The sequence below is a fragment of the Apus apus genome, chromosome 4 (genome assembly GCF_020740795.1).
Source record: "Apus apus isolate bApuApu2 chromosome 4, bApuApu2.pri.cur, whole genome shotgun sequence".
NCBI classification, from domain to species: domain Eukaryota; kingdom Metazoa; phylum Chordata; class Aves; order Apodiformes; family Apodidae; genus Apus; species Apus apus.
In genome coordinates, this window is record NC_067285.1 from 75,028,032 (window position 1) to 75,054,799 (window position 26,768).

The 26,768-nt window shown below is 36.7% G+C and overlaps 1 protein-coding gene across 4 annotated transcripts in view; it reads left to right on the forward strand.

Annotated features, from left to right (window-relative positions):
• TLL1 (tolloid like 1) overlaps positions 1 to 26,768 on the forward strand; it is a 134,461-nt gene that overhangs the window by 104,096 nt on the left and 3,597 nt on the right. For all 4 annotated transcript variants that reach the window (XM_051618948.1, XM_051618950.1, XM_051618949.1 and 1 more), the window contains 7 exons: positions 1,346 to 1,541; positions 2,699 to 2,824; positions 5,808 to 5,968; positions 8,201 to 8,381; positions 15,276 to 15,401; positions 16,758 to 16,885; positions 22,163 to 22,376. In XM_051618948.1, coding sequence (XP_051474908.1) covers positions 1,346 to 1,541; positions 2,699 to 2,824; positions 5,808 to 5,968; positions 8,201 to 8,381; positions 15,276 to 15,401; positions 16,758 to 16,885; positions 22,163 to 22,376 — 1,132 coding nt within the window. The remainder of the gene's footprint in view (positions 1 to 1,345; positions 1,542 to 2,698; positions 2,825 to 5,807; positions 5,969 to 8,200; positions 8,382 to 15,275; positions 15,402 to 16,757; positions 16,886 to 22,162; positions 22,377 to 26,768) is intronic.

Genomic DNA, 26,768 nt, shown 5'->3' on the forward strand with positions numbered 1-26,768 from the left:
TCTGTCCAGAGATAAGATGTGGATATTTCTGGATTTGGTTTAATTTTTCCTTGTTTATCATGACAACAGAAATTGAATGTGCTGAATTAAATTTGAGGCTTCTCCAACCCCTTCTCCCTGACTGTGGTACCCCTTTTTCCCCCTCTCCCCACCTCAAAATTCAGCCATTTAATTGAACAATGCTTTTCTTAGAGGATTTGTTTTTGAATGCTTGGATTTAGTGAATTCTTTTACAGTTAAGATGCTATATTACTTAAGTATTGTGAAGTAATCTTGCAGTAAAATGACCCAGATCAAGAGGATTTTAATTCTGTTGGGAAAGACACTCTCTCAATAAAGGCAGGCATCACAAATTATCTAGGCTCCAGATAGGATCGTATTTGGGCTGCTATGTTCTTCTTTGTTGCAGTTCCCACTCTGACTAACTCCGCAAATACTGTTATGTAAAGAGCACCAGACTTGCTACTCAAGTTGAAACGTACACTCACGTATTAGTCTATGCTTGAATGTCATCTGGCAGGACACTTAAATGAGAGGCACATTTTCAGTTGTTCTGGTTTCATTAGGTTTCTTCATCAGTATGGCAAAGTTTAACTCATTGACCTAGAAAGTCGAAACACACCTGACATAGGGAGTTGTGCAACAGAAACCAGATACATCAGCTGCAGAAGAGTAAGAATGGTCAGTTGTTGGTTTTTTTGATTTTTTTTTCATCTGTTCTATTGGCTATGTATTAGTTGATAATTTTAGAAGTGTGTTTGGATCTAATTCTGCAGCTACCCCATACTCTTAATGCAATATAATTTTTTACAGTTACCCTGCAACATTAGTGGGTAGTGAGAGATGCAAAATTTTGCACTGTATTGAAGGTAAAGAAAATAAAATATCAATCATCACCTGAAACATCACAGGTTGATAATGTCTAAAAATCTAAGCATAATAATAAAAATTGAGATTTTTTGTACTGCAGAACCAGTTGATATTTCTGACCTGTTTAGTTATTGAACCATCAATCACTTGCTTAAGCATATATAAGGAAGGAGTACTTGAACTCAGTAGGAGTTTGACAGAACATTGGGATACATATGAGTGTGTCTTTTTTAGTTACATTTTTCTAGTTAGACTCTTGCATCCTGTGTAGCAATCTTAAAATAATTTCTTCTTGTAGAAAACTTTTATACTTAAAAGCAGTCTAGTGATGTTTTTTCTCAAATTCCTGGTGTTTGAACCCTAAACAAAGAACCCTAACCTTAAATTTGAAAAATTTATATTCTGTTTATTAACTAATTGATATTTGATATTTTTGTCAAGTTCAAATAGGTCACTTCAAAAATATTTTTTACAGATTGAAAGACATGATAACTGTGCATATGACTACTTGGAAATTCGAGATGGAACAAATGAAAACAGTCCTTTAATTGGTCACTTTTGTGGCTATGACAAGCCAGAAGACATTAAATCTACCTCTAATACTCTGTGGATGAAGTTTGTTTCCGATGGAACTGTTAACAAAGCAGGATTTGCAGCTAACTTCTTTAAAGGTAAATGTTAAAGCGTATTTTGGCAGCTGTGAGCTGCTTATCACTTGGTTTTGTGCTAGCAAAACTATGACAGGATACAAAAAATATTTTACAACCTATTTTTTCTAAAATCGGCTCTGCACTATCTCCAGCATATTTTTTATCTGGGTGTGCCATTTTATTTTGTAATTCCTTTGCCGCCTCTGGCTTATTACACAGAAAGTGAGCAAGAAAAAAACCCATAATGACAACAGAGAAATCATACAGCAACGAATGGTGGCTTCATAGTCATCCTCCAGTTTTGGGACGTGTGTATGTCATACAGTTGCAGCTACACCTACAGCAGCTGGTGCGTGGGGCGTGTGTAATTCCTGCCCTGTGCTGCCCATGGCACAGACAGCCACTAGCAGTGATGTGGTCTTGGTGACACCCGAACTACAGGTCATGCCACCAGGAGAAACCTTTTGCTCTTTTGAAAAGCCACAAGCTGGTGCTTTTCTCACTCCAGCTGTTACTTCTCACTGTAGACTATTGCAGCTTTGAAAGTTGTAGACATGAGAGTGGGAGCTCTGTTTTATTCTGAAGAAATTTCATGTCCTGGTGTAAGGAAACAATATTTCAACATCTGAGGAATATTTTAACAATGAATCTTGTGGATATATTTTAGAGCTAGTAGGGATAATACATTATTTACCTCTCCCATCTCTGAAGCATCTTGTTCCCTTTAATATCAGTAGAATGAAGACCTGGGATTTGAGGATTCTGTTAATCTGTTTTTGAGTATGAATTCGGGATAATGCACAAATTGATTCTGTGGGAGATAAAGTGCCCTTCAAGTGACCCTGATGTGGATTTTCAGTCTTTCTTTCAATACTTTATACAACCTTTAGATTATGGCTGCTTGAATTATTATGCTGCCCACAAACTGCATATAAATTACTTCTGTAGCTGTCAGTAGGCATTGTAAAAACACCATCCATACCCCACAAAGGACAAATTTTTATTTTCTCCATTGCAGGTATCCTTAGCATTTGAAAATGCTATAGTCAGCAACCACAGTGCATTATGTAGTACACCGTATAAAGCCATGCTTACAGCTTTCTAGGTTAATATTGATCCAGCAATCACAGCTGAGGAAGGTAATTATTTAACACCTTGTTGCATTCTTGTCTTGGCAGAGGAAGATGAATGTGCCAAACCTGACAATGGAGGCTGTGAGCAGCGCTGTGTCAATACCCTGGGCAGTTACCAGTGTGCTTGTGATCCTGGCTATGAACTTGGTCCTGACAAAAAGAGTTGTGAAGGTACAGTGGGTTCCTGTGTTATGAGCTCTTGAAGCACTTCCATGGGGTGTCATCATGTGAGTGAAATACTACACCTGCCATATGCTCTACCCTGGCAATGGGAGATGTGTGGAACTCAGACTGGAAAGCCAGAGCTTGCATTCAAGTAGTGCTGCCAGAGCAATGTCTGTCCCAGGCAGTCATCTTCATCCAATGCCTGTCACTAATTTAGCTCTTCAGGTTTTGCTGTTAATTGATAAGTAGTGATGCAAAGCATGACTTCATACCTTCTCAAAACACTTATTACATTATTCATACTCATTAAAGCAAAGTCTCCCACCATGCATAAGGAGACAATTATCAGCAGAACAATGTGCCACTGTCTCATAATCAGAGTATTTAATGACCATCTCTGACTGGGGTGTGAGAAGCTTGCATATTAGAAGAGCAGGGTCCTTTATTCTAGTTCAAAGCTCAGAGAAAGCTGCCTCCCTTCTGATCAAATTGTAGACTTTTCTTACTGGAAACAAATCATACATTTTGGGGTGAGCAAACTGTGTTCAAATAATCATTTGAAGAAATAAAAACCTGGTAAGTGCAAGTCTGGAAACAGAGGATTGGACTGAGATAAGCTTTTGCATTATTTACGTATTTCATATCAAAGGAAAGAAGCAAAAGCTCTTGATTATTATGCACCTTTATTATTATTATTACTGTTTTATTATTATTCATAAATACCAGTGTACTTTGGGATAGTACAAATTTTTCTCATCTCAGTTCATCTGTTTGAGTAGTGAATAAAGTTTGGAAATTGGAGTGCTCAGAGTTACAGTTTTCTTCTGTGATTCATTGGACTCTCTTTTTTCCAATTTCTTGCCTTTAATTCATGTTTTTTTCACAATTTGGGGTAGATTTGCATCATTTCTTTGCATTTTTTGTTCTTCTGCTTGTGGTTCTATGGGGTTGGTTTTGTTTGTTTGGATGTGTGTTTGTGTGAGGTGGTGATAGTCATAGTCTACAAGCATGTTAGGTTGTGGCTCTCATTGAGCCAGTTGGTTTTTTTTGTTGTTTTCCACATCTTCCCCTACCTTCCCCTGCTGTAATAGTGAACACAATGGAAAAACAATTTATTTAGATGTCTGCATATTAGGCAATATGCAGAAACTAAGGTTAATCTAAGGGAGGCCATGAAGACAGAGGTTTGATCTCTGGACCTTTGATAATCAGCCCAAATTTATGCAAGGAATTTGGTTTAGTCTGCTTGCTGACCTGAGTCAGAATATTAGGGAAGATTACCTGTCTTTCAGAAAACTCTTCCTTCTGCCTCTGAAAAAGAGAGAAGGAAAACCTCTTCAGCACTCAAAGTTTAAAGCAGGTCAGGCAAAGAGGAGTTGCTTGAAGTCGTGCAGCGCAGCATGGAGAAAAAAATCCTAAGTTATCCCTATGTTTGTTCCATGTGAGGTAGCACTCCCTGTACATAGATTCTTCTCAGGACTGCTGAGTTATAATTACTGTGTAGTCACAGCAAGCATCATGTCCTTGTTATAGTTTGGGAATTTGAGGGGTGACCTGGCTGTATTAATATACTCATGATGCCAGAGTAGAAGCTTATAACTCAGAAACTCTATCCAATGTTTCACTGCAGTGTTGACATGCACAGAAAATTGCTTCATGCTGGTCTAATCCAAATCTGTCCTGCTGGCAGCATATTAGAAAGCTTTAAGATTTTTTTTCAGTATTTCCACATTTCCCACCATTGCTTGAAGGAGCAATGGAGTGATGCTGAAAAGCAGAAATTGAAAACTAGCAGTAGTTGTACTGACCCAGACTGGATCATCTGGGGGGGGGTGCGCATAACTTGTGTTATCTGACTGGTCTGTAAACCTGTGCCTGCTCTTTTTTGACACATTGAGGTGTGACCCAGGGTGTTAGTCCCCCCACCCTTGTCAGATTACCTTTATGTGTACATCAAGAAGTCTTCTGCATGGAAAGCCAGATGCCAGGAGGAAGACAGGTATGTGCCTGGCTTGGCCAAGTGTGCCCAGACACAGAAACTGGAGAGTTCTGTCAGGTGTGTTAGGTCAAGTAGATGTAATATGTGAAACTGTCAGCTAGGTAGGAACAGGCAGTTTTTAAAGCATTCAATGCTAACACAGAGCAGGCAGAAGAAGGTTGAGCTTCCCCCACCAGCTCTTTCAGGAGAGATTTATGGATAATTTCCAGTGCTGTCACAGTGCTGTAATACTATGAATGAAGCAGAGCGTGATCAAGAACTCCTGCAAATCCCATTACTTTCCTTTTTTACAAAAAAAGAAAAAAAGAAAAAAAAGTCCACAGATGGAAGAGATTAATGTGTTCATCCTTTAGTATCTGAACTGCATTCACAATCATAGTACAGTATTTCTCAGTTGTAAGGAGGTGAGTATTATTTCCAAATATATGCTGAATAGGAGTTTTCTCTATTACTTGAACATCCATACTTCAGCAAAAGAAATTGTGACCCAAGAGTACACAACTGCTATCCCAAGGAAGTGATCATGTCTGGTAGGTAATGGGAGGCACATACAGCTGTATGAGCTGAGACAGATGGGGCTAGTTCTGGATCAGTAATCATGTAGAGAAGCTGGGGAAATGCAAAGCGCATCTTAAGCAGTCTGTCTGTCAGAAGAGTGGTGGTCAAGGTCCTGGGGAGGGCGGTGAGGTCAGCGGACTTGCATGGGAAAGGCTGTGAGAGAATAACCAGAGTCTCTGGAGGGAAGGGAAAAGAATGAATATGATAAGGCTTTGTGTAGTCCTGAAACTTATCTCTGCCTGCAAACCTGCACGCTGTTCAAGATAGGGGCTGTCTCTTTCTCTTTGTTTGCACCAAGCATGATAAAACAAGATTCTGATTAGTCTGTCTGGGCATTACAGCAGTGTAAGTAATGAAAGGACTGAACTTCTCAGTGTGCTTCTGTTTATAGTAAAACGTGGTGAAACGATGCTCTCCCCTTTAATTTTACAGCTGCTTGTGGAGGACTCCTGACAAAGCTAAATGGGACTATAACCACACCAGGGTGGCCCAAAGAGTATCCTCCAAACAAAAACTGTGTGTGGCAGGTGGTTGCCCCAACGCAATACCGAATTTCAATGAAGTTTGAGTTTTTTGAGTTAGAAGGGAATGAAGTAAGTAACTCCAAACAAAGAGATGCACATTCTGTTACATTCTGAACAGTTTCTTGAGTGTTCAAAAATAGATACTATCTTATAAAACCCTTGCTGACTGCTTATATGCTGACAATATCCATAGATATTCTTATTTTCACTTTGGGACTGTTTCTGGGTTCTTTCAAAACAAACATGGAGAGAATTAGCTCTCTTTTACGTAACATCTAAATGTATATGTAGTACAAGAAATTGAAAAGAAATTCTCTGCTGAATCTCAGCTGACTTTTTTATCAACAAAGTAAAACAGAGCAAATGACTGAGGCATGTTGGAAAGAATTCAAGAGGAGAAAATCTGGAGAAACCAAATCATCTTTACAGAATATGACTACAAAGAATATACATAAGCTCTGATTAGTGATGAAGCAAGGGAGCATATAAATCACAAGTATCTCATGGAGGAATATTTTAAAGGAAGCAGCACCAGAAATAAGACACAGAAGAACAGCAGCAGTGTTTGAGCTGGGCAGCCTCCAGGGTCATAAAGGCACATAACTTCAGCAGTTATGGAATATATATACATAATATTTTTCAACATTTAGATCTTTAATTTGGTCCTCTCCTGTGCCTACTAAATTAGTTTCATCTTTATATTATTGAGTAGTAGTACTAATAATGGTACCTGTGAAATCAGAAATATAAATACAATACCTGGAATGTTCTAAGATGTTGTCTTGAGTGCAGACGTAAAATGTGTACACTTAGCAAATGCTCTGATTTTGGTATATTTGTTTAATATATCTTGTCCAATATTACAATGTTAATATTTTACATTTACCATTTAAAATCTTAATCTTACTTTTAACTTATTGTTATTTGTTTTTAATATACTGCTGTATGAAGGAAGACCTTTCCAAAATTACATTTAATTTCTAATCTAAAGCTATGAAACCATCAAAACTCACCACTGATGTAATGCTGAAGTTGCTGGGATTTATTAACATTGTGAATTATGTTTGAAAATTACATGCATTCATAGAAATTTTTCTTAGAATGAATATAAATCAGCATGTGGCAGTAACTCAAGTTTTATAATTTTTTGTATACTTTATATTGTGCAAATATAGTTTCAACTGAATTAGTCTCTTTCCAACTCTGCAACACATAAACATTTTTCTAGTAACAATGCAAATTTAATCTATATCTAGAACGTATTGTATTTTAAAACATTGCAAATGTTGAAAATAACTTAGTATTCCCTAGGGAGAGAGAGAAAAAAAGGCCAAAACATCCTATTCTATAGTTCTCCTCCAGTTCCTCTGACATTTCTTCTTTGACTAGAAATTGCGATTTATCAAATACAACTTGGGTTTAATAGACAATCTAAGCTCTCCTGGCCACTGTGTTCTCTTAAGCTATTAATTGCAGTCAACTGGGACATATTTGATTAAATGATTGATAGCTGAGCCTAAGAAGATTAGAAGTTTGTGGGTAGAAGGCTTTAGGTTGGCCAAGGGATTATGCATTGAAAGTATTATCACGAGTGGGAGGCCTTGGATAAGGCTTTTATATTACATTGTTTTACTCTGTTTTGTTTTTAACCTTTTAATGAAAATGACATGCATCAGACCTCCAAATTATAGCAATGCTACTCTTATAGAAAGATACAGTTTTAATTGTGCAGTTTTATGTATTTGTAAATAGAAGAGTCTGTCTTAAATACATTATGGTAAAAACCTATCTTGTAAGTTTCTAAGTGAAAATATTTCTTTTAAAAAGCAGTAGAATGTTTGTAGGTTCTGGATATGTGGTTTACAGTGCAAAGATAGGTATAATTTTTAAGGTTAATATTTCTAGATTCTAGTCTAATGTCACTGGAATTTTATGGAAACATTATAAAACAATGAAATTTAGATACTAAATACAGATTAGTATGTGTGTATCTGTCAAAATATAGTTTTAAATGTAATGCATAGTATAGCTATGCCTTAGTGACTAAAATATTCTTACAAAAAATCAGTGAACCTTTGTAAGCATTTAAAATGTTTTAAGTCACAAAGAAGTGAAAAAATTGTTGTTGTTGTTGTTGTTGTTATTATTATTATTATTATTATTATTATTATTATTATTATTATTATTATTATTATTATTATTATCCTCCAACATATACAAATCAGAGTTCTTCTATTTGTAAGTAATAATGTCATGCTTTTCTTTTGGTTGCCGCCCCAAAAAATTTCTTTCTCTTCTCAGGTTTGCAAATATGATTACGTGGAGATTCGTAGTGGCCTTTCTTCTGATTCTAAACTACATGGTAAATTCTGCGGTACAGAAGTGCCTGAAGTTATCACCTCTCAGTACAACAACATGCGAATTGAGTTCAGATCTGACAACACTGTGTCAAAAAAAGGCTTCAAGGCACACTTCTTCTCAGGTATAGAAAATTGCTCTTGTGTACCTGTGAGTGCCTCTGAGCATACACATAGGTGAAGTGAATACTATATTTTGGTATGAAAACTGAGTGGCTTTTTCCTTTAAAATTTTGTGGTAGCTTTGATTTTGTTTTACTTATATAAGTGTAAATCAGTCTCCTCTCAAAAAACACTATTCTGAGTTGTAATGTCTGTGCATAGTAGGAAATATATGGAACACATATATTTTTAAACCACAGCAGAGATACACAAACATTGCTAGATAGAGAGGAAAAAAAGCAAATTCACGAAGTGTTTTTCAGTTTTTATTGCTGTTTTTTCAAATCCCAGTTGTGATGTGATATGAATTACATACTGTTTACCCATGTGGTTTTTTACTCAGATCTCTTAATATAATGCATTATTTGTGAAAATACCACTTTGTGCTATATTTGTTTAATATTATGGGTTCTTTCTTGCCAAACTTTGCACTCCCTAATGTTTTTCAGAAGAACAGAGTTTAAGATCTTGCCCTTCCAAAAATGTGTCTTTTTAGTTGTAAGTGTAATTTCATTAAGGCAGACGAGAGCCATGGAGGTTTATATCACCTGAGGATGTGTATTGTTGAATGAAGTTAGACAGGAGTGAAGCTGAAGATTTGAGGAAATACTTGCACAACAGTCATCTTTGCAAATCAGTCATCTTTGAAATTGCCCATTGAGACTAGACTATAATAACTTGGCCATGGCAAGATACCATCTGGGGTTAGTAGTGGAATTTTGTTGAGTGTTCCTGTTGTGCATTCACAGACATGTACACGTGCATAGGTATCTTATCTCCCCAAATTGGAAGTCATCCAGAAGCATTTGGGCTTTGAATTCTATCCCCAAGTTTGGGTTTTTTTTATAGCAGTTAAAGATATGAATCTGGAGAATCCTGAAGGTTTAGCATGTAGCAAAATGTATTATCAGGCACTGTTTCTAGTGTTTGTTTGCTAAAAATATTTAATCAAAGCTGAAATTAAAATGGTATTTAATTGGTTAACTTTGATAATTAATAACTTAAATACAACCCAGTAATAAGAATCACTATATTGTGTAAGTGATCTGGTTTGGAAAGTGAAGAAAACAGCTGTCAGGACGAACAGTTTAGACTTTCAATGTATACATTTCTGTAATAGATTTCATTATTTTTCTTCAGCAATTGTGAAAGCCGAGAAAAAGTGTTTCATCTCATACAAAGAAATTAACAAACATTTTACCTCTTCTAAAGCATATTGAATTTTTTTGTTAATCACATTTCTCTGCTCAGTTTTTCAGATCCATCTTTACATACAGTAGCATTTACTTTTAATTTTTTATTTTGTATTAGCTTCCAAGGTTTACTGATTATTTGTCGGAAACTGTTCCTCCTAGAAACAGTTACTCAACTAGTCTTTTTATGTAGGCCTAGTAGCGCCAGCAGGAATAGTCACGTATTTTGACTTTTTACAAGACCAAGTATTGGCATTTTCCAGTTCTAAAAATGGCCTGCAAATAAAGTTTGTTGCATATTTTTGGGATTTAAACAGCTATGCCAGATAAAACTAGTAATTATAGCTTTGTGAAGAAACAGGAAGAAGTCAGGCCCATACTGTATGTTGGGGAAATTAGACTACAATTTGTGGAGTTCAAAGCATCAGGTCGTAATCCTTCAAAACCATTATTTCCCTTGTCTTTTTCACTTCTGAATGAAATATACTTCCATTTCTCCCCTCAGGTGAACACAGGCTTTTCCTGATAATTTAAAAAAATATAAGTTTTAAATGATACCCTTGGTCACTACAATTAATCTATTAGCCAGCAATAACTCTGAACTTAGGTGTTTTGAATGAATAGAAATGAGTGATGTGTCCTAAGTATAATATATATATCTTCCCCTTCAATGAAAGATTATTTGATAAAGTCTTTGAGTCTGTAAGTATGTACATTTACTGAATGCTTCATAATGCATTTCTGTCAATCTCTCATTTCATGAGTTCAAATAGTTTGGTGTTTTATTTTTACACTTTGTCAACTCTCTTCCAGTTGTTATAGCAGATTCTATTATTCTTTGTTATCTGACTTTCCCCTTTTGACAATTTTTTCTGATCAAAACAGAAACTTTGTTATGCTTGAGACAAATCAAACTCCTGAGCTAAAGAAGAGGTTATCATCTCTGAATAATTCATCAGGCAAAACTCTCAGGGTGGTCAGAAAACACTAATTTTCTTACCCCTGAATGCCTTAATATGGATGTAAATGCTATTGGTCTGTCAATGAAGAGTGACCTTGAGACTTCATTCTTGGGGAAGAGTGGCTGGAAAGCTGCCCAGAGGAAAAGGACCTGGGGGTGCTGGTTGACAGCTGACTTAACATGAGCCAGCAGTGTGCCCAGGTGGCCGAGAAGGCCAGTGGCATCCTGGCTGGTATCAGCAATAGTGTGGCCAGCAGGAGTAGGGAAGCAATTGTGCCCCTGTACTTGGCACTGATGAGGCTGCCCCTCAAGCACTGTGTTCATTTCTGGGCCTCTCCCTATAAGAAGGACATGGAGGTGCTTGAGCATGTCCAGAGGAGAGCTATCAAGATGGTGAAGGGTCTAGACTTCGTATGACAAGGAGTGGCTGAGGGAACTGGGGTTGTTTAATCTGAAGAAAAGGAGGCTGAGGGGAGACCTCTTCTCCCAAGTGGATAGTAATAGGACCAGAAGAAATGGTGTGAAGTTGCAGCAGGGAAGGTTTAGATTGGATATTAGGAAGAATTTCCATATGGAAAGAGTGGTCAGGCACTGGAACAGGCTGCCCCAGGAGGTGGTTGAGTCACCATCCTTGGAGGTATTCAAGAACCGTGTAAATGTGGCACTTCTTTGCATACTCTAGGGGCCGAGGTTGTGGTTGGTGGTTGAATTCAGTGATCTCAAAGGTGCTTTCCAGCCATGACGAATCTGTGATTCAAGTATTTTTAATTTTGGGAGTTGATAGCTGATCGCTGTTCAGCTGATGAAGTGGGTTTTTTGCCTGTTTTTATACTTGACTTCACAATACAATACTTTCAGAATGGTATCTGGAGAAATACTTAGTGCTAGTGTCCAAGATATTTGCTGGAAGGTGTTTAAAATTATATTAATTAAATACAAACAACAAAAACTGTTATGGCTCAAAAGCTGCATCTTGCAGTCTATTTGCCAATAAAGGACATATGTGATGCTGAGCAAGAAATATAGGTAGGTAAGTAAGATAAGTTTGTAGTGTGTCCCTCAAACACAGCCAAAGAACTTTTTTTTGTTAACTCTTTTGGTGGTGAATTCTCCAGGCATGGCTGCATTTGAGAAAGCATGGCCCAGCTCCAGCTCAGACAACTGAAAGCATTTTTGGGGTGGCTGGAATCCACTGTGATAAACTGTGAAAGCAAACAGTGACACGGGGCAACAGATTGACCTGCTTTAGGAAGGTATTTATGTTGTTATAAGAGAACATAAATTAATTTTTTTGGCTGTAAAATGGTGTTAACAGCCAGACAGGTGCTACTGGAAAGTGAGAAAAACTTTTTTTTCACCATTTTGTAAAATTTACATTTGATGGGACAGTTCTGAGGAAAGCTCATTTGGGAGCCATTGCAGGGATCTAGCTAATCTCCAGAGACACTCTTCCGTATTTATAATATAGGTTCTTTTATAAAGAGAAGAAGCTAAGCAATTATGATATGTTAATTTTTATTAAAGGTTTTTTTGTAATTAGATATTAGGCTTCTAAACTATAAGGTTCCTGGAACTAAGGTTTTTTTTACTCTCTCTTTTACTCTCTCTTCCTTCTCTTATTAGAAGGTAATGCAGTCTGTTGGGCCTGGAAGACTAGAGGAGTGTAAAATACATCTGTAAATTCAAGGAGGAAAAAATGTTAACAATAATATATATATACTTTTTATTTTTCTCTGATGTTTCCAAGAAGATAGCCCACTTTTTAAAATCAGTCTTTGTGTAGTTGTATGATTAATACTCAGTGATAATATATCACTAAACTGCTTCCATTTATCATAAGTTTTAGTTACTTCAGTGGTTTAAATAAACATGATTCTTTCCATGATCATTCATAATGTATATGGTTTTTGATGTAATATAGAAATGAGGTTTGTTGGAATACTTTTTTCTTGGGTGATGATTCATTGAGCAGTTAAAAGAGAAAGCTAGAACATGTCTAGCCTTGAGCAAATTTGTTTTGGAGCACAAACTCCTCTCTGGTGCCATCTTGGTACGTTTTTTTCTACAGACAAGAAAGCTGTCTGCAAAAAGAAAATTTTTGGGTTTGAATTTTGCAAGGACTTGATACAGGTCCCTTCAGGCCAACTGCATATTGTTCACAGATTGGTTGCCTCTGAGAGTCTCAGAGGTATGATCATTTGTCCTCTGAATGATTCAATCTAATATTTGGTTCAGAATGGATCTTTCTCTCTTCTGAGTACTAAAACGAGAAGAGAAAGTATCCATTCAAAATGGAGAGACTCATTTCCATCTGTCAGCATAACAAATGGTTTTGTTTTTACATAGCAAAACATTTGTTCCTGTAACTAATACAGACTAATTGTTTTTTCATGAATTTTTAAACTGGGCAGTCAATTTGACAGAAAGTCTGTTCCGAATTCTGAAGTGTGAGGAAGGCTTGTTCAACAGTTGCATCCTTGATTAACCATGTACAATTAATTATTGTGGTTCAACTATGTTCCAAAGCTTTTTCTTTCTCCCTTCTGTCCATTTTTTTATCTCTGAGGAGATCAAACATGTAAATGCTTGTTTATGCACTCGTATCTTAACATTATTTTAGAGAACAGGAATGTAATTCCTGTTGAAATACTTTTTAGTATTTTCACACAGTTTGGGGGAAGATTAAAATGGACAGGGCTTTTATTTAGAATTTGTGTACATACTCTGTACTTGGAAGCCTAACCTGAAGGCATTTTGAGCTTGCCTTCCATTTATTTTGTTGTTTTGGTAGAAACCTACAAACTAATGTTTAGAACAGGGAATACTGAAGAGTTATTTCATATTACATCTAATTTCTAATTTGCTTGTTACTGTTTTTCTCTTGAAACATGGAATGAATTACAATAGTGCTTGCTTTGGCAAAGATGAAAGATCAAGACTTTTGCTTGAATATAAATGTACTGTCTCAGTTTGGGACTTGCATTGCAAGGTGCACAATGTAGTGTGGAGCTTTTATGCTTCTTTCATCAGCAAAATGACAACTAGAATGAGCTTTTGGATCTATCATTCTGGGAGCTGCCTATGTTTTTGGCTGTTTCTTGACCTTCAAATCTGTTCAAATCTTCAGAAAGCTTCCAAAAATTTTCAGTGCAAACAGATTTGAGATTTACAGGACAAAATGTGGTGGATGTTTGGGTTTGACTTGCAGAATTTTTCCATAATGTGCAATATCACCATGTAATGTAAGTGGAAGCTGATTTTAATGAAAAGACCTGCAAGTCAAGGGGTCAAGTGTTGCATACATTTTGGCTGATAAAGCTTGTGTATGCAATTATAATGCAAACTTCCTCTGTTGTGTTACTGAATACGAGTATCAGTAAAGGCAGGGAATAAAGTACATAAGTAAGACGACAAAAACAGACTTAAATTATCCGTAGTGACTTGTAATCTACAGAAATTCTTGCTGTGCCTACTAAAGTCTGAAACATCGTGTGTTACCTTGTTTGGAGATAACATTCACTGTTGCTAAGGTACATGAGGCTGAAGGGGGTGTGAACTCTCTGTATTCCAGCCCTGCAACAGCTGGACCTCTGAGACGACCACAATTTCTTTGCTCTTCTTCCTCCTTTCTTTTGCATCTTGAAATGATACAGTTTGTAAGATATAATTTTTAAATATGGATGTTTGTGTCTTTATATATATTTATATATAGGTGTATGTTTTTATAGCTCAGGCTTTATATACATATATGTGTCTATACTTATTTAGGTACATACACGTGTATACATATATATACATGTATGTGTATATGCCAGGAGCAATCTGTTTTTTTTAATGGACCAGTCTCACCTAAAATGACAGGAGCTGAATGACATAGAAGTGTGGCAGCTGAGGCCTCTTGCTAGAATGACAGCCTGTTAATCTAGTTTGGCTTTTTTCCATGCAACAAATTTGTAGCTCTTTAATGCAGGTCATATTTCCTCCCCTACTCTCTGCTTTACTTCTAACACACTAAACACTCTTTTAAAGGATTATGTGCATGCTATATTGCAGATATCCTTAAAATAAGTAATGCCAGTTTCTTTTGTATGCTTTTCAATTAATTGTTTTTCTTTTTGTGAGGTTCTGTAATGTCCAGAATCATTAAAAGCAAAGCACACTGTCACTCTACTGGGGAAAAAAAATAAGTTTATTACAAAAGTTTATGTTAAATCCATCTTTTCTTACATGTTTAACGTACAGGCCCTGAAACCATGTTTGGCCTGCATGTTGCTTTCAACATAACAGTATTAAATTTTGGAATTTCTATAGAGTTTGAATACTTCATGTGCTGTCTATAGATTACACAACTTTTGTTTACTGAAATAAGGCTTTGGATGGGATATTTCTGAAATTTCACCAGCTGGTCCTCTTGAAAGAGTAAATGCTGATAACTGTCTTAATTCCTTTGATTTAGCTTGTTTGTTTTACTAGTGGTCCTCTCCCCTAGAAAGATGAGACAGGCTATTTGTGCCATGGTGCAAGGTTACAGGCAGAGCAATGAGCGGTTAGAACTAAGGTACCACAAAGCTGCCATACTGAGAAGAATGACTGTGCCTTAGTTTATCCTTTTCTAGACTCAAATGCTGTGCTTAACATTTTTCTTTCTGGTAACAAGGACTGCTGCTAGCTGTGATGCTCATCCAACCTTGTGTATTTCTTAGACAAGGATGAGTGTTCGAAGGACAATGGTGGCTGCCAACACGAGTGCATCAACACAGTAGGGAGCTACGTTTGCCAGTGCCGAAATGGATTTGTGCTACATGAAAACAAACATGACTGCAAGGAGGGTAAGTAGCAAGGTAGCTGAATGGGTGATTATATAACTGTCTGACAGAAAGCTCTCTCCAGCTCTCCTTCCAAGGAAAAGAAAGGAAAGATCTTGGTAACAGGGGCTTAGACATTTGGGCTTAAACACTCCCCCATCCCCCCTTCCCCATCACCTCCATCTCCAGCATTTGTGTGTGGCTGAGTTTGAGGTCCACAGGAATGCAGTCTGGAAAACTTTGGATCATTTGCAAGGGGTGCTGCTTTTAATACTGCTGTGAAGTATAGAACATTTAAAGCTGTGCTAGATTATTTATTTAATGCTCTATTAACCACAGGTACAAAGTTTTTGGAGAGAAGCCTGGTAAAGTTGTCATTTGCTCCTATCAGTAGCACTTAATTTCCTTGCAGTCAGGTTGAAACCATATCTTCCCTTTGTGGGTTTATTTTAGGGGACATACTCAGACAATCTAAATTCCAGTCGAGTCCCTGTGCATCTCTCTTCCTGTTTGCTGTCTCAAGGTGCAGCTACCTCGAAGAAAGCAGTAGACTTTGGAGCTTAAGTAGAATTTAAATTATCTGCAAATGAACCTCAAGTGTGCAATATCCTGTGAGTTATTGTAATTTCTCAAAGCTGCATCCTAGCATGGATTTAATTTGCAAGTGAAGATATGCCCTTTGTGAATCATTGTCATTGTCATTGGTGTTGGAATCATACTTGCCTGCTCTAAAAGATTCCTGTTCAATGATTCTCTGATGTTTATAGAACAATCTAAGATTGTTAAAATAAATACAAAAATGAAACTGGTTTCTTTCTTGCCTTAAGTTTTACTTCTTGTTATTTATTCACAGAGATGCACTTCTGGTTATTCAGCTACCATGTGAATGACTAATCTTGATACATACAGTTTAGTCTCAACTGTTCTTGGGATTTGTATATGTCCCTAGAAACTGTGCTTTAGAAATCAAAATGCTTGCTCTTTAGCTGCAGTACAAATATTAGCAAGAAGAGATAAAAATAAGTTATTCAAGAAATATAATTTGAAGTTGGATTGGCAGGATTTCTCATATGGATAGAATGGGGGGAATAGCAAAATATTTGATTAAATTTTAATATCTATCATGTATTTTTTTTATAATAGTAAAAAATACCATCCATGGTAAGCAATAGTGTATTTTTCACAGCAATCAGTAAACAAGCTTACTAGGTTAAAGTGTTTTCTAAAAGGTAAGAACATCATGGTGCATACTGAAGAGTGTGCTTACCTGTGTTCCTCAAGATTATTTCCCTTCAGAGGGTCCCCTGACAAAAAATAATACTTTTCTGGCTACCTCTGGATGCAGACCCCTCAGACTAACTCATGTTATTGTTGGCACAGCTGAGTGTGAACAGAAGATCCACAGTTCCAATGGCATCATCACGAGCCCCAACTGGCCTGACAAGTATCCCAGCAGAAAGGAGTGCACATGGGAAATTAGTGCCACCCCCGGGCAGAGAGTCAGATTGGTGAGTTTCTGCATACCCTTCCTTTCTCTCTTTTCTTCCACCAAACCTGCTTCTCAAATTGCTACTCAACGATATGAAGCTGTTACTAAGCTTCACTATCTGTTTGCAGCTCACAGGTAAACAGTTCTAAAAATCCACTCACTCCTGTCTTTTCCTGGCTGACTGGGGCTACTAAATAACATAAAGCTGTGAGTTTAAGATTGTGGTGGTTATAAATACTCTGGACAGCAAAGGGCAGGAGGAATACTTTACATTACAACCACTCCTCTCCCACACACCTTTTGGGTTTCTGCTCTATACTTTTTTGAGGAGTAATAAAAAAGTACAGAAAACAAGAATCTGGACTTCTTACTTGGAAATGGCTCCAAATTCTAGCGTAAGTAGAAGAGCAACCTAAGTAAAGCTAAGTGACCTTTATGTCTAGCTGGCTGAGAACAGTGGTTAAAGACAAGATAGAAGAGCTTAGGGAGCTCTGCAGACCTACTGAGGTTTTGTAGCCTCTGTCGGAAGCCAAAGGCATGAATCTACCCAGGGAGATTTACTGCTTTGAAATCAGCCCCGCTGTTCCTTCAGTCAAAGTACTTAGGGGACAGCCACAACAAAAGCTGACTTGAAATATTTTAAAATCTGATATATTGATTTAACAAATGTTTTGGAGCACATAAAGTTAAGAGAGATGTGTCTGCTTCAGAGAGGTAGAACCAATAGCCAATATTGACACAGGGATGAAAGGGATATTGTCATCTCGTAACTCCTGACCTTAGCCAAAACATAGTCACTGTTACTGGTGCTGATGTGGAATCATGTATGGATCCCTGTTCACCAGAATTAAAATGATTAAATGGTCCTGGGGGTTATGGGGGTTGCAGAAAATGAGTTATGTGCAGGCTCTGTCCATTCAAAAGGTAAAAAATGAGGTTCTGATTCAGGCAGCCTTCCTGCTGCCAATTCTGAGCAAGCCTTCTTCATCCTCACAGAATAAACCAAAACCAGCCAGGCATGGGCATGTGGCTGTAAAAGCTTTTTCATTACCTTTAACTTCAGTAGCCAAAATTCCAGCATTCAGATTTATTCGGTGAAATATAACATGGTCTGTCTTAAAAGAAAAGGCTTTTAAATGGGCTTTTACCAATTAAATAACAAAAATATAACAGAATTTTACTATATAGAATTTTCAAAAATACCTTCATGATTTAGAATTTGAAACCAACTTTTCTGTGCATGTTGCTAGGGTCAATATACTAAATTCTGTGTGTGTAGTGTCTTTTAAGTCTAGTACAGCAAGTTGCCATATTAATAATATTAATACCACATTCCACTATGGATGAATGTTTTTCTTGGACTTTCACACTGTATTTAAGTTTACTTCTCACAGTTTACTTAGTAAAATTTAACAAAGAGAGAATTGATTTATTTTTGGTAACAAACCACATGCATTGTGACGTTGTGATCATTTTTTGAGAGGTGTGTGTGTACAGAAACTTATTTTTTGTTGTGGTTGCTCTCACTCTGATAATAATTGAAAAGTCTCTTCCTGAAAAGTTAAACATTTGATGTAATTAAGAAGCCTAGGAAAAACAGATAAGCGTGTCAGAATTTTTAAATGAAATGTATAGATAAAGAAGGCTTTGAAAATGTATGTATTGGAGAGAGATTTTCATAAGCTAATCAGCCGGATGTTTATAGGAGACAGACTTAAGTGTCCCGTTCAGGCAGCTATCCATAAGTGCCACCAACGTATCTACTCAGTTGAGTGCTATAGATAGAACGTGCTGGATGTTCCGAAGCTATATGTAACATTTCCAAATACCATTCCCGCTAATGGGATCCCCATCAAAATGGGGACTGTAGTCATGATGGGGTGAGTATTCAAAAGTATTTGTCCCTGGAAGATAGTGTGATTTAATTATGCTACCAACTTTATTAAATAATCTGTGAACTCTATTGGTGCTAAGTAATAGAAAATTATCAGCAAGTATTCAGTCATGTTCAACTTTAAGGAAAGTTTGTGTCAGTTCTCCTATTTCAAACTTAATCCACTGCTCGGAATGGATTGCTTTTTAAAAAAATGGGTGTTTTGAAATATTAGCCATTTTGAGTTTTTAAAAGACTTTTTTCCTTTAAAAAACATATTTGTTTGCTTTGCTCTGTAATTGCAAGAATCAATTGTTAGATTTGCAACAGATTTAGGATTTTTCTCTGTTGTTCTTTGCGGGACACAGTATAACATGTACAGTCCTCCCGCAGGCTTAGAAATCCCAGTGGTAAGTAAAATATTAAAAATAATAGTGTGAGTTACAGTTTATAGTGAGAAGTGATCTGTATGTACTGATAAGAAGGGAACAAAAATGGTATCATTTTCTTTTAAAAGAAAACTAAGTTCTGTAACTTGCTCTTGGATCACATCTCTTGCTCCTGTTGATTCCAAGTTGGCTTGACTCAATTCTATATTTAACTAACTCCCTTTTACAGTTAGTCTCTCAGCTTTCTGTTTTATTTTGTGGGGTTTTTTAATCTATCAGATTTTATTTGGGCATAAATGACAACACGTACTTGGCATCATAAAAGTAGGATGACTGACTACAATTTAAGAGCAGCAGGATGACTGCTGTACAGCTGTTTTCACTGCCTCTGCAGTTTCATTCCCGTAATAAAACTCCCAGACTTTCTTGTGAAATGAACCTACATCCTCTGCATCATGCAGCTCTTCACTTTTCACAAAACAAAAGTGTTATTCTGAACGCTTCAGTTCTTTGGGCAAAAGACTTTGTTAGCTCTTTATATTTTCTTTAGGTCAGCTTAACAGCTGATATATATAAATTACTGTCACATTTCACACTGGCTAAATCCTAAATGTGAATTGGTAGGTCAGATTTGCTTTAATGTACCAGAGAGAATTCATAATTATTATATTTACTCAGTATTTGATAGTTCAGTTTTCTTCCTTTTAATTCATGTTTTTTAATCCTTTATTGTTTGGGATTTTTTTTGTTTGTTTTTTGTTTGTTTGTTTTTCATAAACAGCCAACTATGTGACTATTCATGGGAGTATTTATACTAAGTGCCTTTATATTCTTTTGTTGAGCAAAACAAATTTTGAATTTCACCTTAAATTGTAGGTTATTTCTGAAAATTTCCACCAAGATGTGTGCCCAGGTGGCCAAGAAGACCGATAGCGTCTTTGTGTGTATCAGGAACAGTGTGGCCAGCAGGAATAGGGAAGTGATTGTGCCCCTGTACTCAGCACTGGTGAGGCTGCACCTTGAGTACTGTGTTCATTTTTGGGTCCCTCACTGTAAGAAGGATGTGGAGGTGCTGGAGCATGTGTAGAGGAGAGCTCCCAAGCTGGTGAAGGGTCTAGAGAGCAGTTCATATGAGGAGTGGCTGGGGATGATTTGTTTGGAGAAGAGGAGGCTGAGGGGAGATTTCATTGCCCTCTACAACTACCTGAAAGGAGGTTGTAGTGAGGTGGGTGTTGGCCTCTTCTCCCAAGAGGATAGCGATAGGTCCAGAGGAAATGGCCTGAAGCTGCAGCAGGGGAGGTTTAGATTGGATATTAGGAAGAACTTCTGTACTGAAAAAGTGGTCAGGCACTGGAACAAATTGCCCAGAGAGGTGGTTCAGTCACCATCCTTAGAGGTTTTTAAGAAACGTGTAAATGTGGCACTTCTTTGCATGCTTTAGTGGCCGAGGTTGTAGGATTTTTTAGTGTTTTGGGTTTTTTTATACTGGAGTTTGTGTGGTTGTCTGTGTTTCTTTGGTGGTTTCGGTTTTCTTGTGTTGATGGTTGGACTCTGATCTCAGAGGTTCTTTGAACCATGAAAATTTTGTGATTCTATATATCACCTTCTTGGTGCTTACATGAGAAGAAATTACTGAATTTTAGTCTTCAGGTTTCTGGTTGAAATTTAGCCCTGGTGGAAAAGTCTTACCTGAAATATCTTAGATATCGCCTTGAAATAAATTTGTTGCCCAGTCTTGGAAGACACTCTTCCATATTTGAAAAGCGAGTATTAGTTGTCTGTGTTTTAGCAGTTTCTGTAGGGTATGGCATGTACCTGTAGGAAACACCTTTGTTGGGAAATTTGAGTTTGAGAAATCTAAATTCCAGAAGTTTTTAAAAGTAAGTTGGCCAGACTCTGCTCTGAAGAACTTGCAATTAACAGTTTTTAATAAACCCAGCTTTGTCCTTACAAACTTCCATAAACACTAAGAGAGCTCAGAAACTAAGATGAAAGTTTTGAAGTGCAGAAGAGACATCACAGATTTGTAATTATGTAAATGTTGAGATCACTGTATTCAAACTATAGCAGTGATTTTAATCTTCATGGGAGAACTAAGAACAGCAAAAGATTATGCTGAAGATTTTTTAAATAAGCAATGAACAAATTTTTGCTGTTTTTCACAACTATTTCCCAGCCAATGTGTGATCTTAGCATGAGGGCTGCAGCCTGAAGTATTGTTAGCATTGCAATAATAAAAAATAGATCTCTAGATAATAAATTGGAAAATACAACTTTCATGCTTAACCCTTCATGTGTAAAGGTCATTCCCAATGGCTTTAGTTGTGGTGTGAGGTAAATAAAAAAAAAAAAAAAAGAGGGAGGATGGCACATTGTTTTACAAATGTTTCAATCAGGTTTCAACTACCTGAGAAACCAATAGATCTCCTGCTTTTTGCTGTTTGGAATGTTCTGATAAATTTGGAATTATCCTACAAATGGTACAGATTCAACAGAAAAGTCACTATAATCTAGATTTAATATTGTGGTATGGATGTTGATTGGCTAGAAAGATTCTAATCCCTTTTTATCATAGAATCATAGAATCATAGAATCTTAGGGGTTGGAAGGGACCTCGAAAGATCATCTAGTCCAACCCCCCCCGCTAGAGCAGAGTCACCTAGAGCACATCACACAAGAACGCATCCAGGCGGGTTTTGAATGTCTCCAGTGAAGGAGACTCCACAACCTCCCTGGGCAGCCTGTTCCAGTGCTCTGTCACTCTCACAGTAAAAAAATTTTTTCGTATATTCACCTTGAACCTCCTATGCTCCAATTTCCACCCATTACCCCTTGTCCTTTATACGAAGGATGATGCCCTTTTAAAATTCACTGTCTTAATTATAACTCCACTTTCTCAAAATTGCTTTGTTATTCAAAGTCAGAGGCTTGTAGGGGCAGTAACGCTAACATTTGTCATCTTAACTACCTTTACTTTGTATTCTGAAACATGCATACAGTTCTACATTGAGTTAATTTGCTTTTTCCCCCCCAGACCTTCAATGAATTTGAAATAGAACAACATCAAGAATGTGCTTATGACCACTTGGAAGTATTTGATGGTGAAAGTGAAAAATCACCAATTCTGGGACGCTTATGTGGCAATAAGATACCAGATCCTCTAATTGCTACTGGCAACAAAATGTTTCTCCGCTTTATTTCTGATGCATCAGTTCAAAGAAAAGGCTTCCAAGCAACACACTCTACAGGTCAGAAAATCAGGATGTGCTTTACTAATAATTTCCCTTATGTTCTTTAGTGGAATATATTAAAGGTTTACTTTTATAGGAACAGGGTGAGTGAACAGATAAGACCGTGTAACAACTGAATATAATAAAACCTTAAGAATAGTAGGAAAAATCTGAGATTGCAGAAAGTATTCTGTAATATTTTAGACATTTTTTCCTCCTCTGTTTCTTGTTTCATCTCTCAATTTTATAGATAAATGATTAAAAGATTTTGAAACAAAATCCAATAAAAAGATTATATAGGTAGAGATAGTCTAAGAGATAGTAAGATTCATGCCATTAGTTTGTAAAAGATTCAATGGCTTTTCATCGGATTTGTAATGGGAATATTTCACGTGGGTATGTGATGCACCTCCATTACTTTTCTGTTCTAACTTAAACAAAAGTTTGGGTTTTGTGTAAACAGCTATTACTTTCCTGTAGAGCTAAAAAGGAAAGATAAGCCAAAGAAAAACAGGAAAAAAACAATGTTAAAGTTTTCTAAAGACCATGAGAATATAATTTCCCTCACACTTGCCATTTAACTTTCAGAAATAACTGAAATGAAAAATAATGTTTTGCAATTGCATTAATAGATTTCTTGGGATATTTTCGAGAGTGTTCATGATTTCCCTGACGTTGCTTGGCTTACAGTGGCCCCTAGTGATGAATCTCTGAATTTCCTCTGCTGTAAGGATTTGGGATTTTTTACGTTTTCTTCTTCAGCCATGATGTCCGTCTTTACTACGTTCATTCATTTTCATCCAATATCTGACAATAAATTTTAATAAAGAAAATTAGTATAAATATCTGTGTTACTGCATAAAGTTTACTGGCAGGTAGCAGTTGTTAATAGAAGATGGTAATCAGGGTCATTAGTCACTGTTAATATCATTTGATATTACACAGAGTATTCATCAAGTTGGTGTGTAGTGCTCAGCTAACAACTCCTCATATATCACTGCTAGCATTTGCTCTTTTTTTCCTTCTGCTTTATTAAGAATAATTCTAAAATTTTATAAAATTATTTTGCCTTTCAGGGAAAGACAGTCACTCTTCATTATCTCAGCCTGGAAAGTGCAAAGTTTGGTTACCTGTAGTTCAATTTGTTTTTCTTGTGGAAAACATTTCTTTTTATAAGCATTACATTACATTATAAGCATTGTTTGGCTTTTCTTAGATGGAAGATTAGCTAGGAGGGGTAATACTCATTTTTAAATTAAGTCGGGGCAAATAGTTGAAGGTCACAACTCTTGCTAGAAATGGGTGTTGTAAAACTTCTTTCTCATTTATTCTTCTCACTTCAATTTGCAGAATTGGAGCATGTATATTTATCTACTGAGTTTTATGTGCCTTAACTGTAAAAACTCTTAGCATGCATAAGAGTTCATTTCTGGGAAAGCCTGAAGAGTAAAATCTGCCCCTTTTTTAAGAATGTTGTTAAATTATAGAGTTTGTTTCCTTAATAGAGGACATGTATTTACAATCACTGCTGTTGCACAAACTGCTGGCTCAGCTGAACAGGGCATCACCAGTACGTGCTTTGAGGCAGAGTTTGAATGAGACACAACTCTGATCTTGCAGCATTTTCCTGCAGCTTTAAGCCAAACATGGATGATCAGGGGGAATTTTACCTCTGTGCTTTTGACAACAGTGTGAATTAACAAATCTCTAACAAGTGTATATACAGTGAGTTGTATTCCTTTATATTATTTTTTCTAGCAAATAATAATTGACGGTGTGCAATGGAAGTAGGAGAGGTGACACTCAGTTCTGCATAACTGTGTGGATAGACAGGGAGAGCTGAGTAAGCTGCTCCCTTCACTTCTTACCTCTTGGCAGAACTCATTCAGTAGAAAGACCTGTGTAATAATAACAGCAGGAGAACAGTAACTGCATCCTGTGCTCAGGACCTGTGTAATATAACAGCAGGGAAAGAGTTACTGGATCCTATGCACAAAGGTCTCTGTGCTGCTATATTTCTGGCATTTTTGGGATTTAATGGTCTCTTATTCTAGAAGATACTAATGATGATGATTTCCCTTCTGTGACAATTTTTTTGGCTGGAATACTATCCACATTCCAAATTTTCATTGAATATTTTAGAAAAGAGGATAAAACTGTAATAGCAGAGGTAGTAAATTTTCAAAAAATACATAATATAGAAAGGTTTCCCTGGGTGGAGCAAAACTTTTAAAATGCTGATTTTAAAGTGCAACACAGTTTTAGAAAGAGATTTTGCTATATTTTTCCTCTCAGAAAAGGCATAAGCCATTCAGAAGGAAGTTACAAAAATGCTCCTGACAGAATATGAAGCTTCATTCCTCAGGGGGTGATTTGGTTGCCCTAAAATAGGCATCTAGTTCCCTTCTCAATGGCCTTATTTATGGTGGCTGGCCTCCAGCCTCTGCTGCAGGAGATTGCAGGTCTGCTGTAGATCCTGTTCCTCTCTGCCACCTGTGGGAGGATTTCTGACAAATTTGGGCATCTCAGATGTCACTCAGTTTAGGCTTCTGTGTCGCTTCCAAAATGGCTATAATAGTTCAGTAATGGCAATGCTGAATCAAATTCCTAATCTTGTTTCACTGGTTTCAGGTAGTGTGGATTTAAGCTTTTCCTGTCTGTGCAGCCTGTTTGGTTTGCTCTTGTGTTTTAAGAAGCCTACATGCTCCTAGAAAGGTCAGGGAACAAGAAAGTGATTTTGTTCCTTAGCTGATCTAGAAAGAAGTCTTTATGGTCAGGTGTGCACACTGTTCCTGCAGCAGAGCAGACAGCTGCATGGTGATGGTGCATGCTGGTAGTGGGGCTCAGCAAGCGTGGCTGCAGGGGACTGAATGGAGACTTTTGAAGCTGCGACTTAGCCCTTAAGAAATAGAAAATTAGACTTGTGATTTCTAAAATCTATAGGCTATAATCCAGGGGAAAAATGCAAAAGAAAGGGAATCGCCACTTTCTATAGTTGCTAGTATGGCTGCAACTTTCCTTTAAACTCCTGTCCCTGTAGGAAGCAGAGGGAAAGAACGCAGACAGGTCATTAAACATTTTGTCATTTGCAGCTGTTCTGTGTCTGAAGGAGGGAGATGTTCTTACTGTTGCCAGCAGTACAGTAAAAAACAAAAAACAAAAAAAAACAAAAAAGAAAAGGTAAATAAAATCAAGAATAGGAAAAGGAAAGGGAAAAAAATTGAGTAAATTAGAATACAAATGAGAAAGAACTCTTTGAACTATCTCATTTGACTTTTTTTTTTTTAATGCTGTGCTCTTATCTGTTCTTTAAAAGCAAAAAAATTTGAAATTTCAGACTGAACAACAGGTCATGCATAATGGTTTGCTCTAATTGCATAATTTATATTTCGTATTTTGATTCCTTCATTTTTCTACTAACAAAAACCAATATGTTTTTAAAAAATAAGGACTTGCTCACTGATGTCAATGATTCCCAGCTGAAATGTGACACCTCACAATATAACATTGCAGTTGAATGTGTTTAGTATGGGTGGAATCCATTACACTAAAGTAAAATTAAAATTATCTCTTCACCAAAGCTTAGGAATGCTTGAATCTTGCAATTTGTTTCGGGTTGATATAAAATGTTTTATTTATAGTAGCTACATTTTATAAAAATGCAGATAGAAGTATCTATTGAATTATCTATAGAAATTAAATCTAAACTCATGAATCTCAGATTTTTGTTCATGCCCATTTGCACTTGGTGTTTTTATGCATGCTAAAAGGGATAGATTGCCCTTGATGAGAAACCAGAACAAAATTATGCTGCTTCCATTGAAATATTTGTAACTGTAAAGAAAAAAAGCCTCCACCCATTGCTTAGAAAGGTAAAAAGCATTGCATCTTTTCTTTAAATACAAGTTTCCATCTGTTGTAGGTTGGATTATAATAGAGCTTTTAACTGGCAAATGCATAACAACTGTATATTTAAGTTACTGAATTCAGTAACTTATTTCAGTAGAAGCTGAATTCACTGGCTATGTAGGACAGAACATGAGTTTCAATAATAGCTGCAGAAAATATTTAGAAAGGGTAAAGTACTAGCTACTGTATTTAGGGGGGTTTTTTGGGTTTTGTTTTTTGTTCAGTGCATTTTCAGCAAATTCTGTTCCCCTTGTGCAAACTTGCTAAAGAACAACCTATTGGACTATATGGTAAAGTTCATTCATATTTAAATTAGGAACCTTTTGAGTAGTTATGAACAAGCTCTAAAGCAACACATACATCTTAGTACTGTGTAGAACTAGAGATTTATACTGAAAATATTGCTTTGGCACAGGGCAAGGATCTCCAGCTCAGGGCTCCTGTTCATCACTGACTACATGTGTGATAGAGCTCATCGTCCTCTGTTACTTCTACACAGTG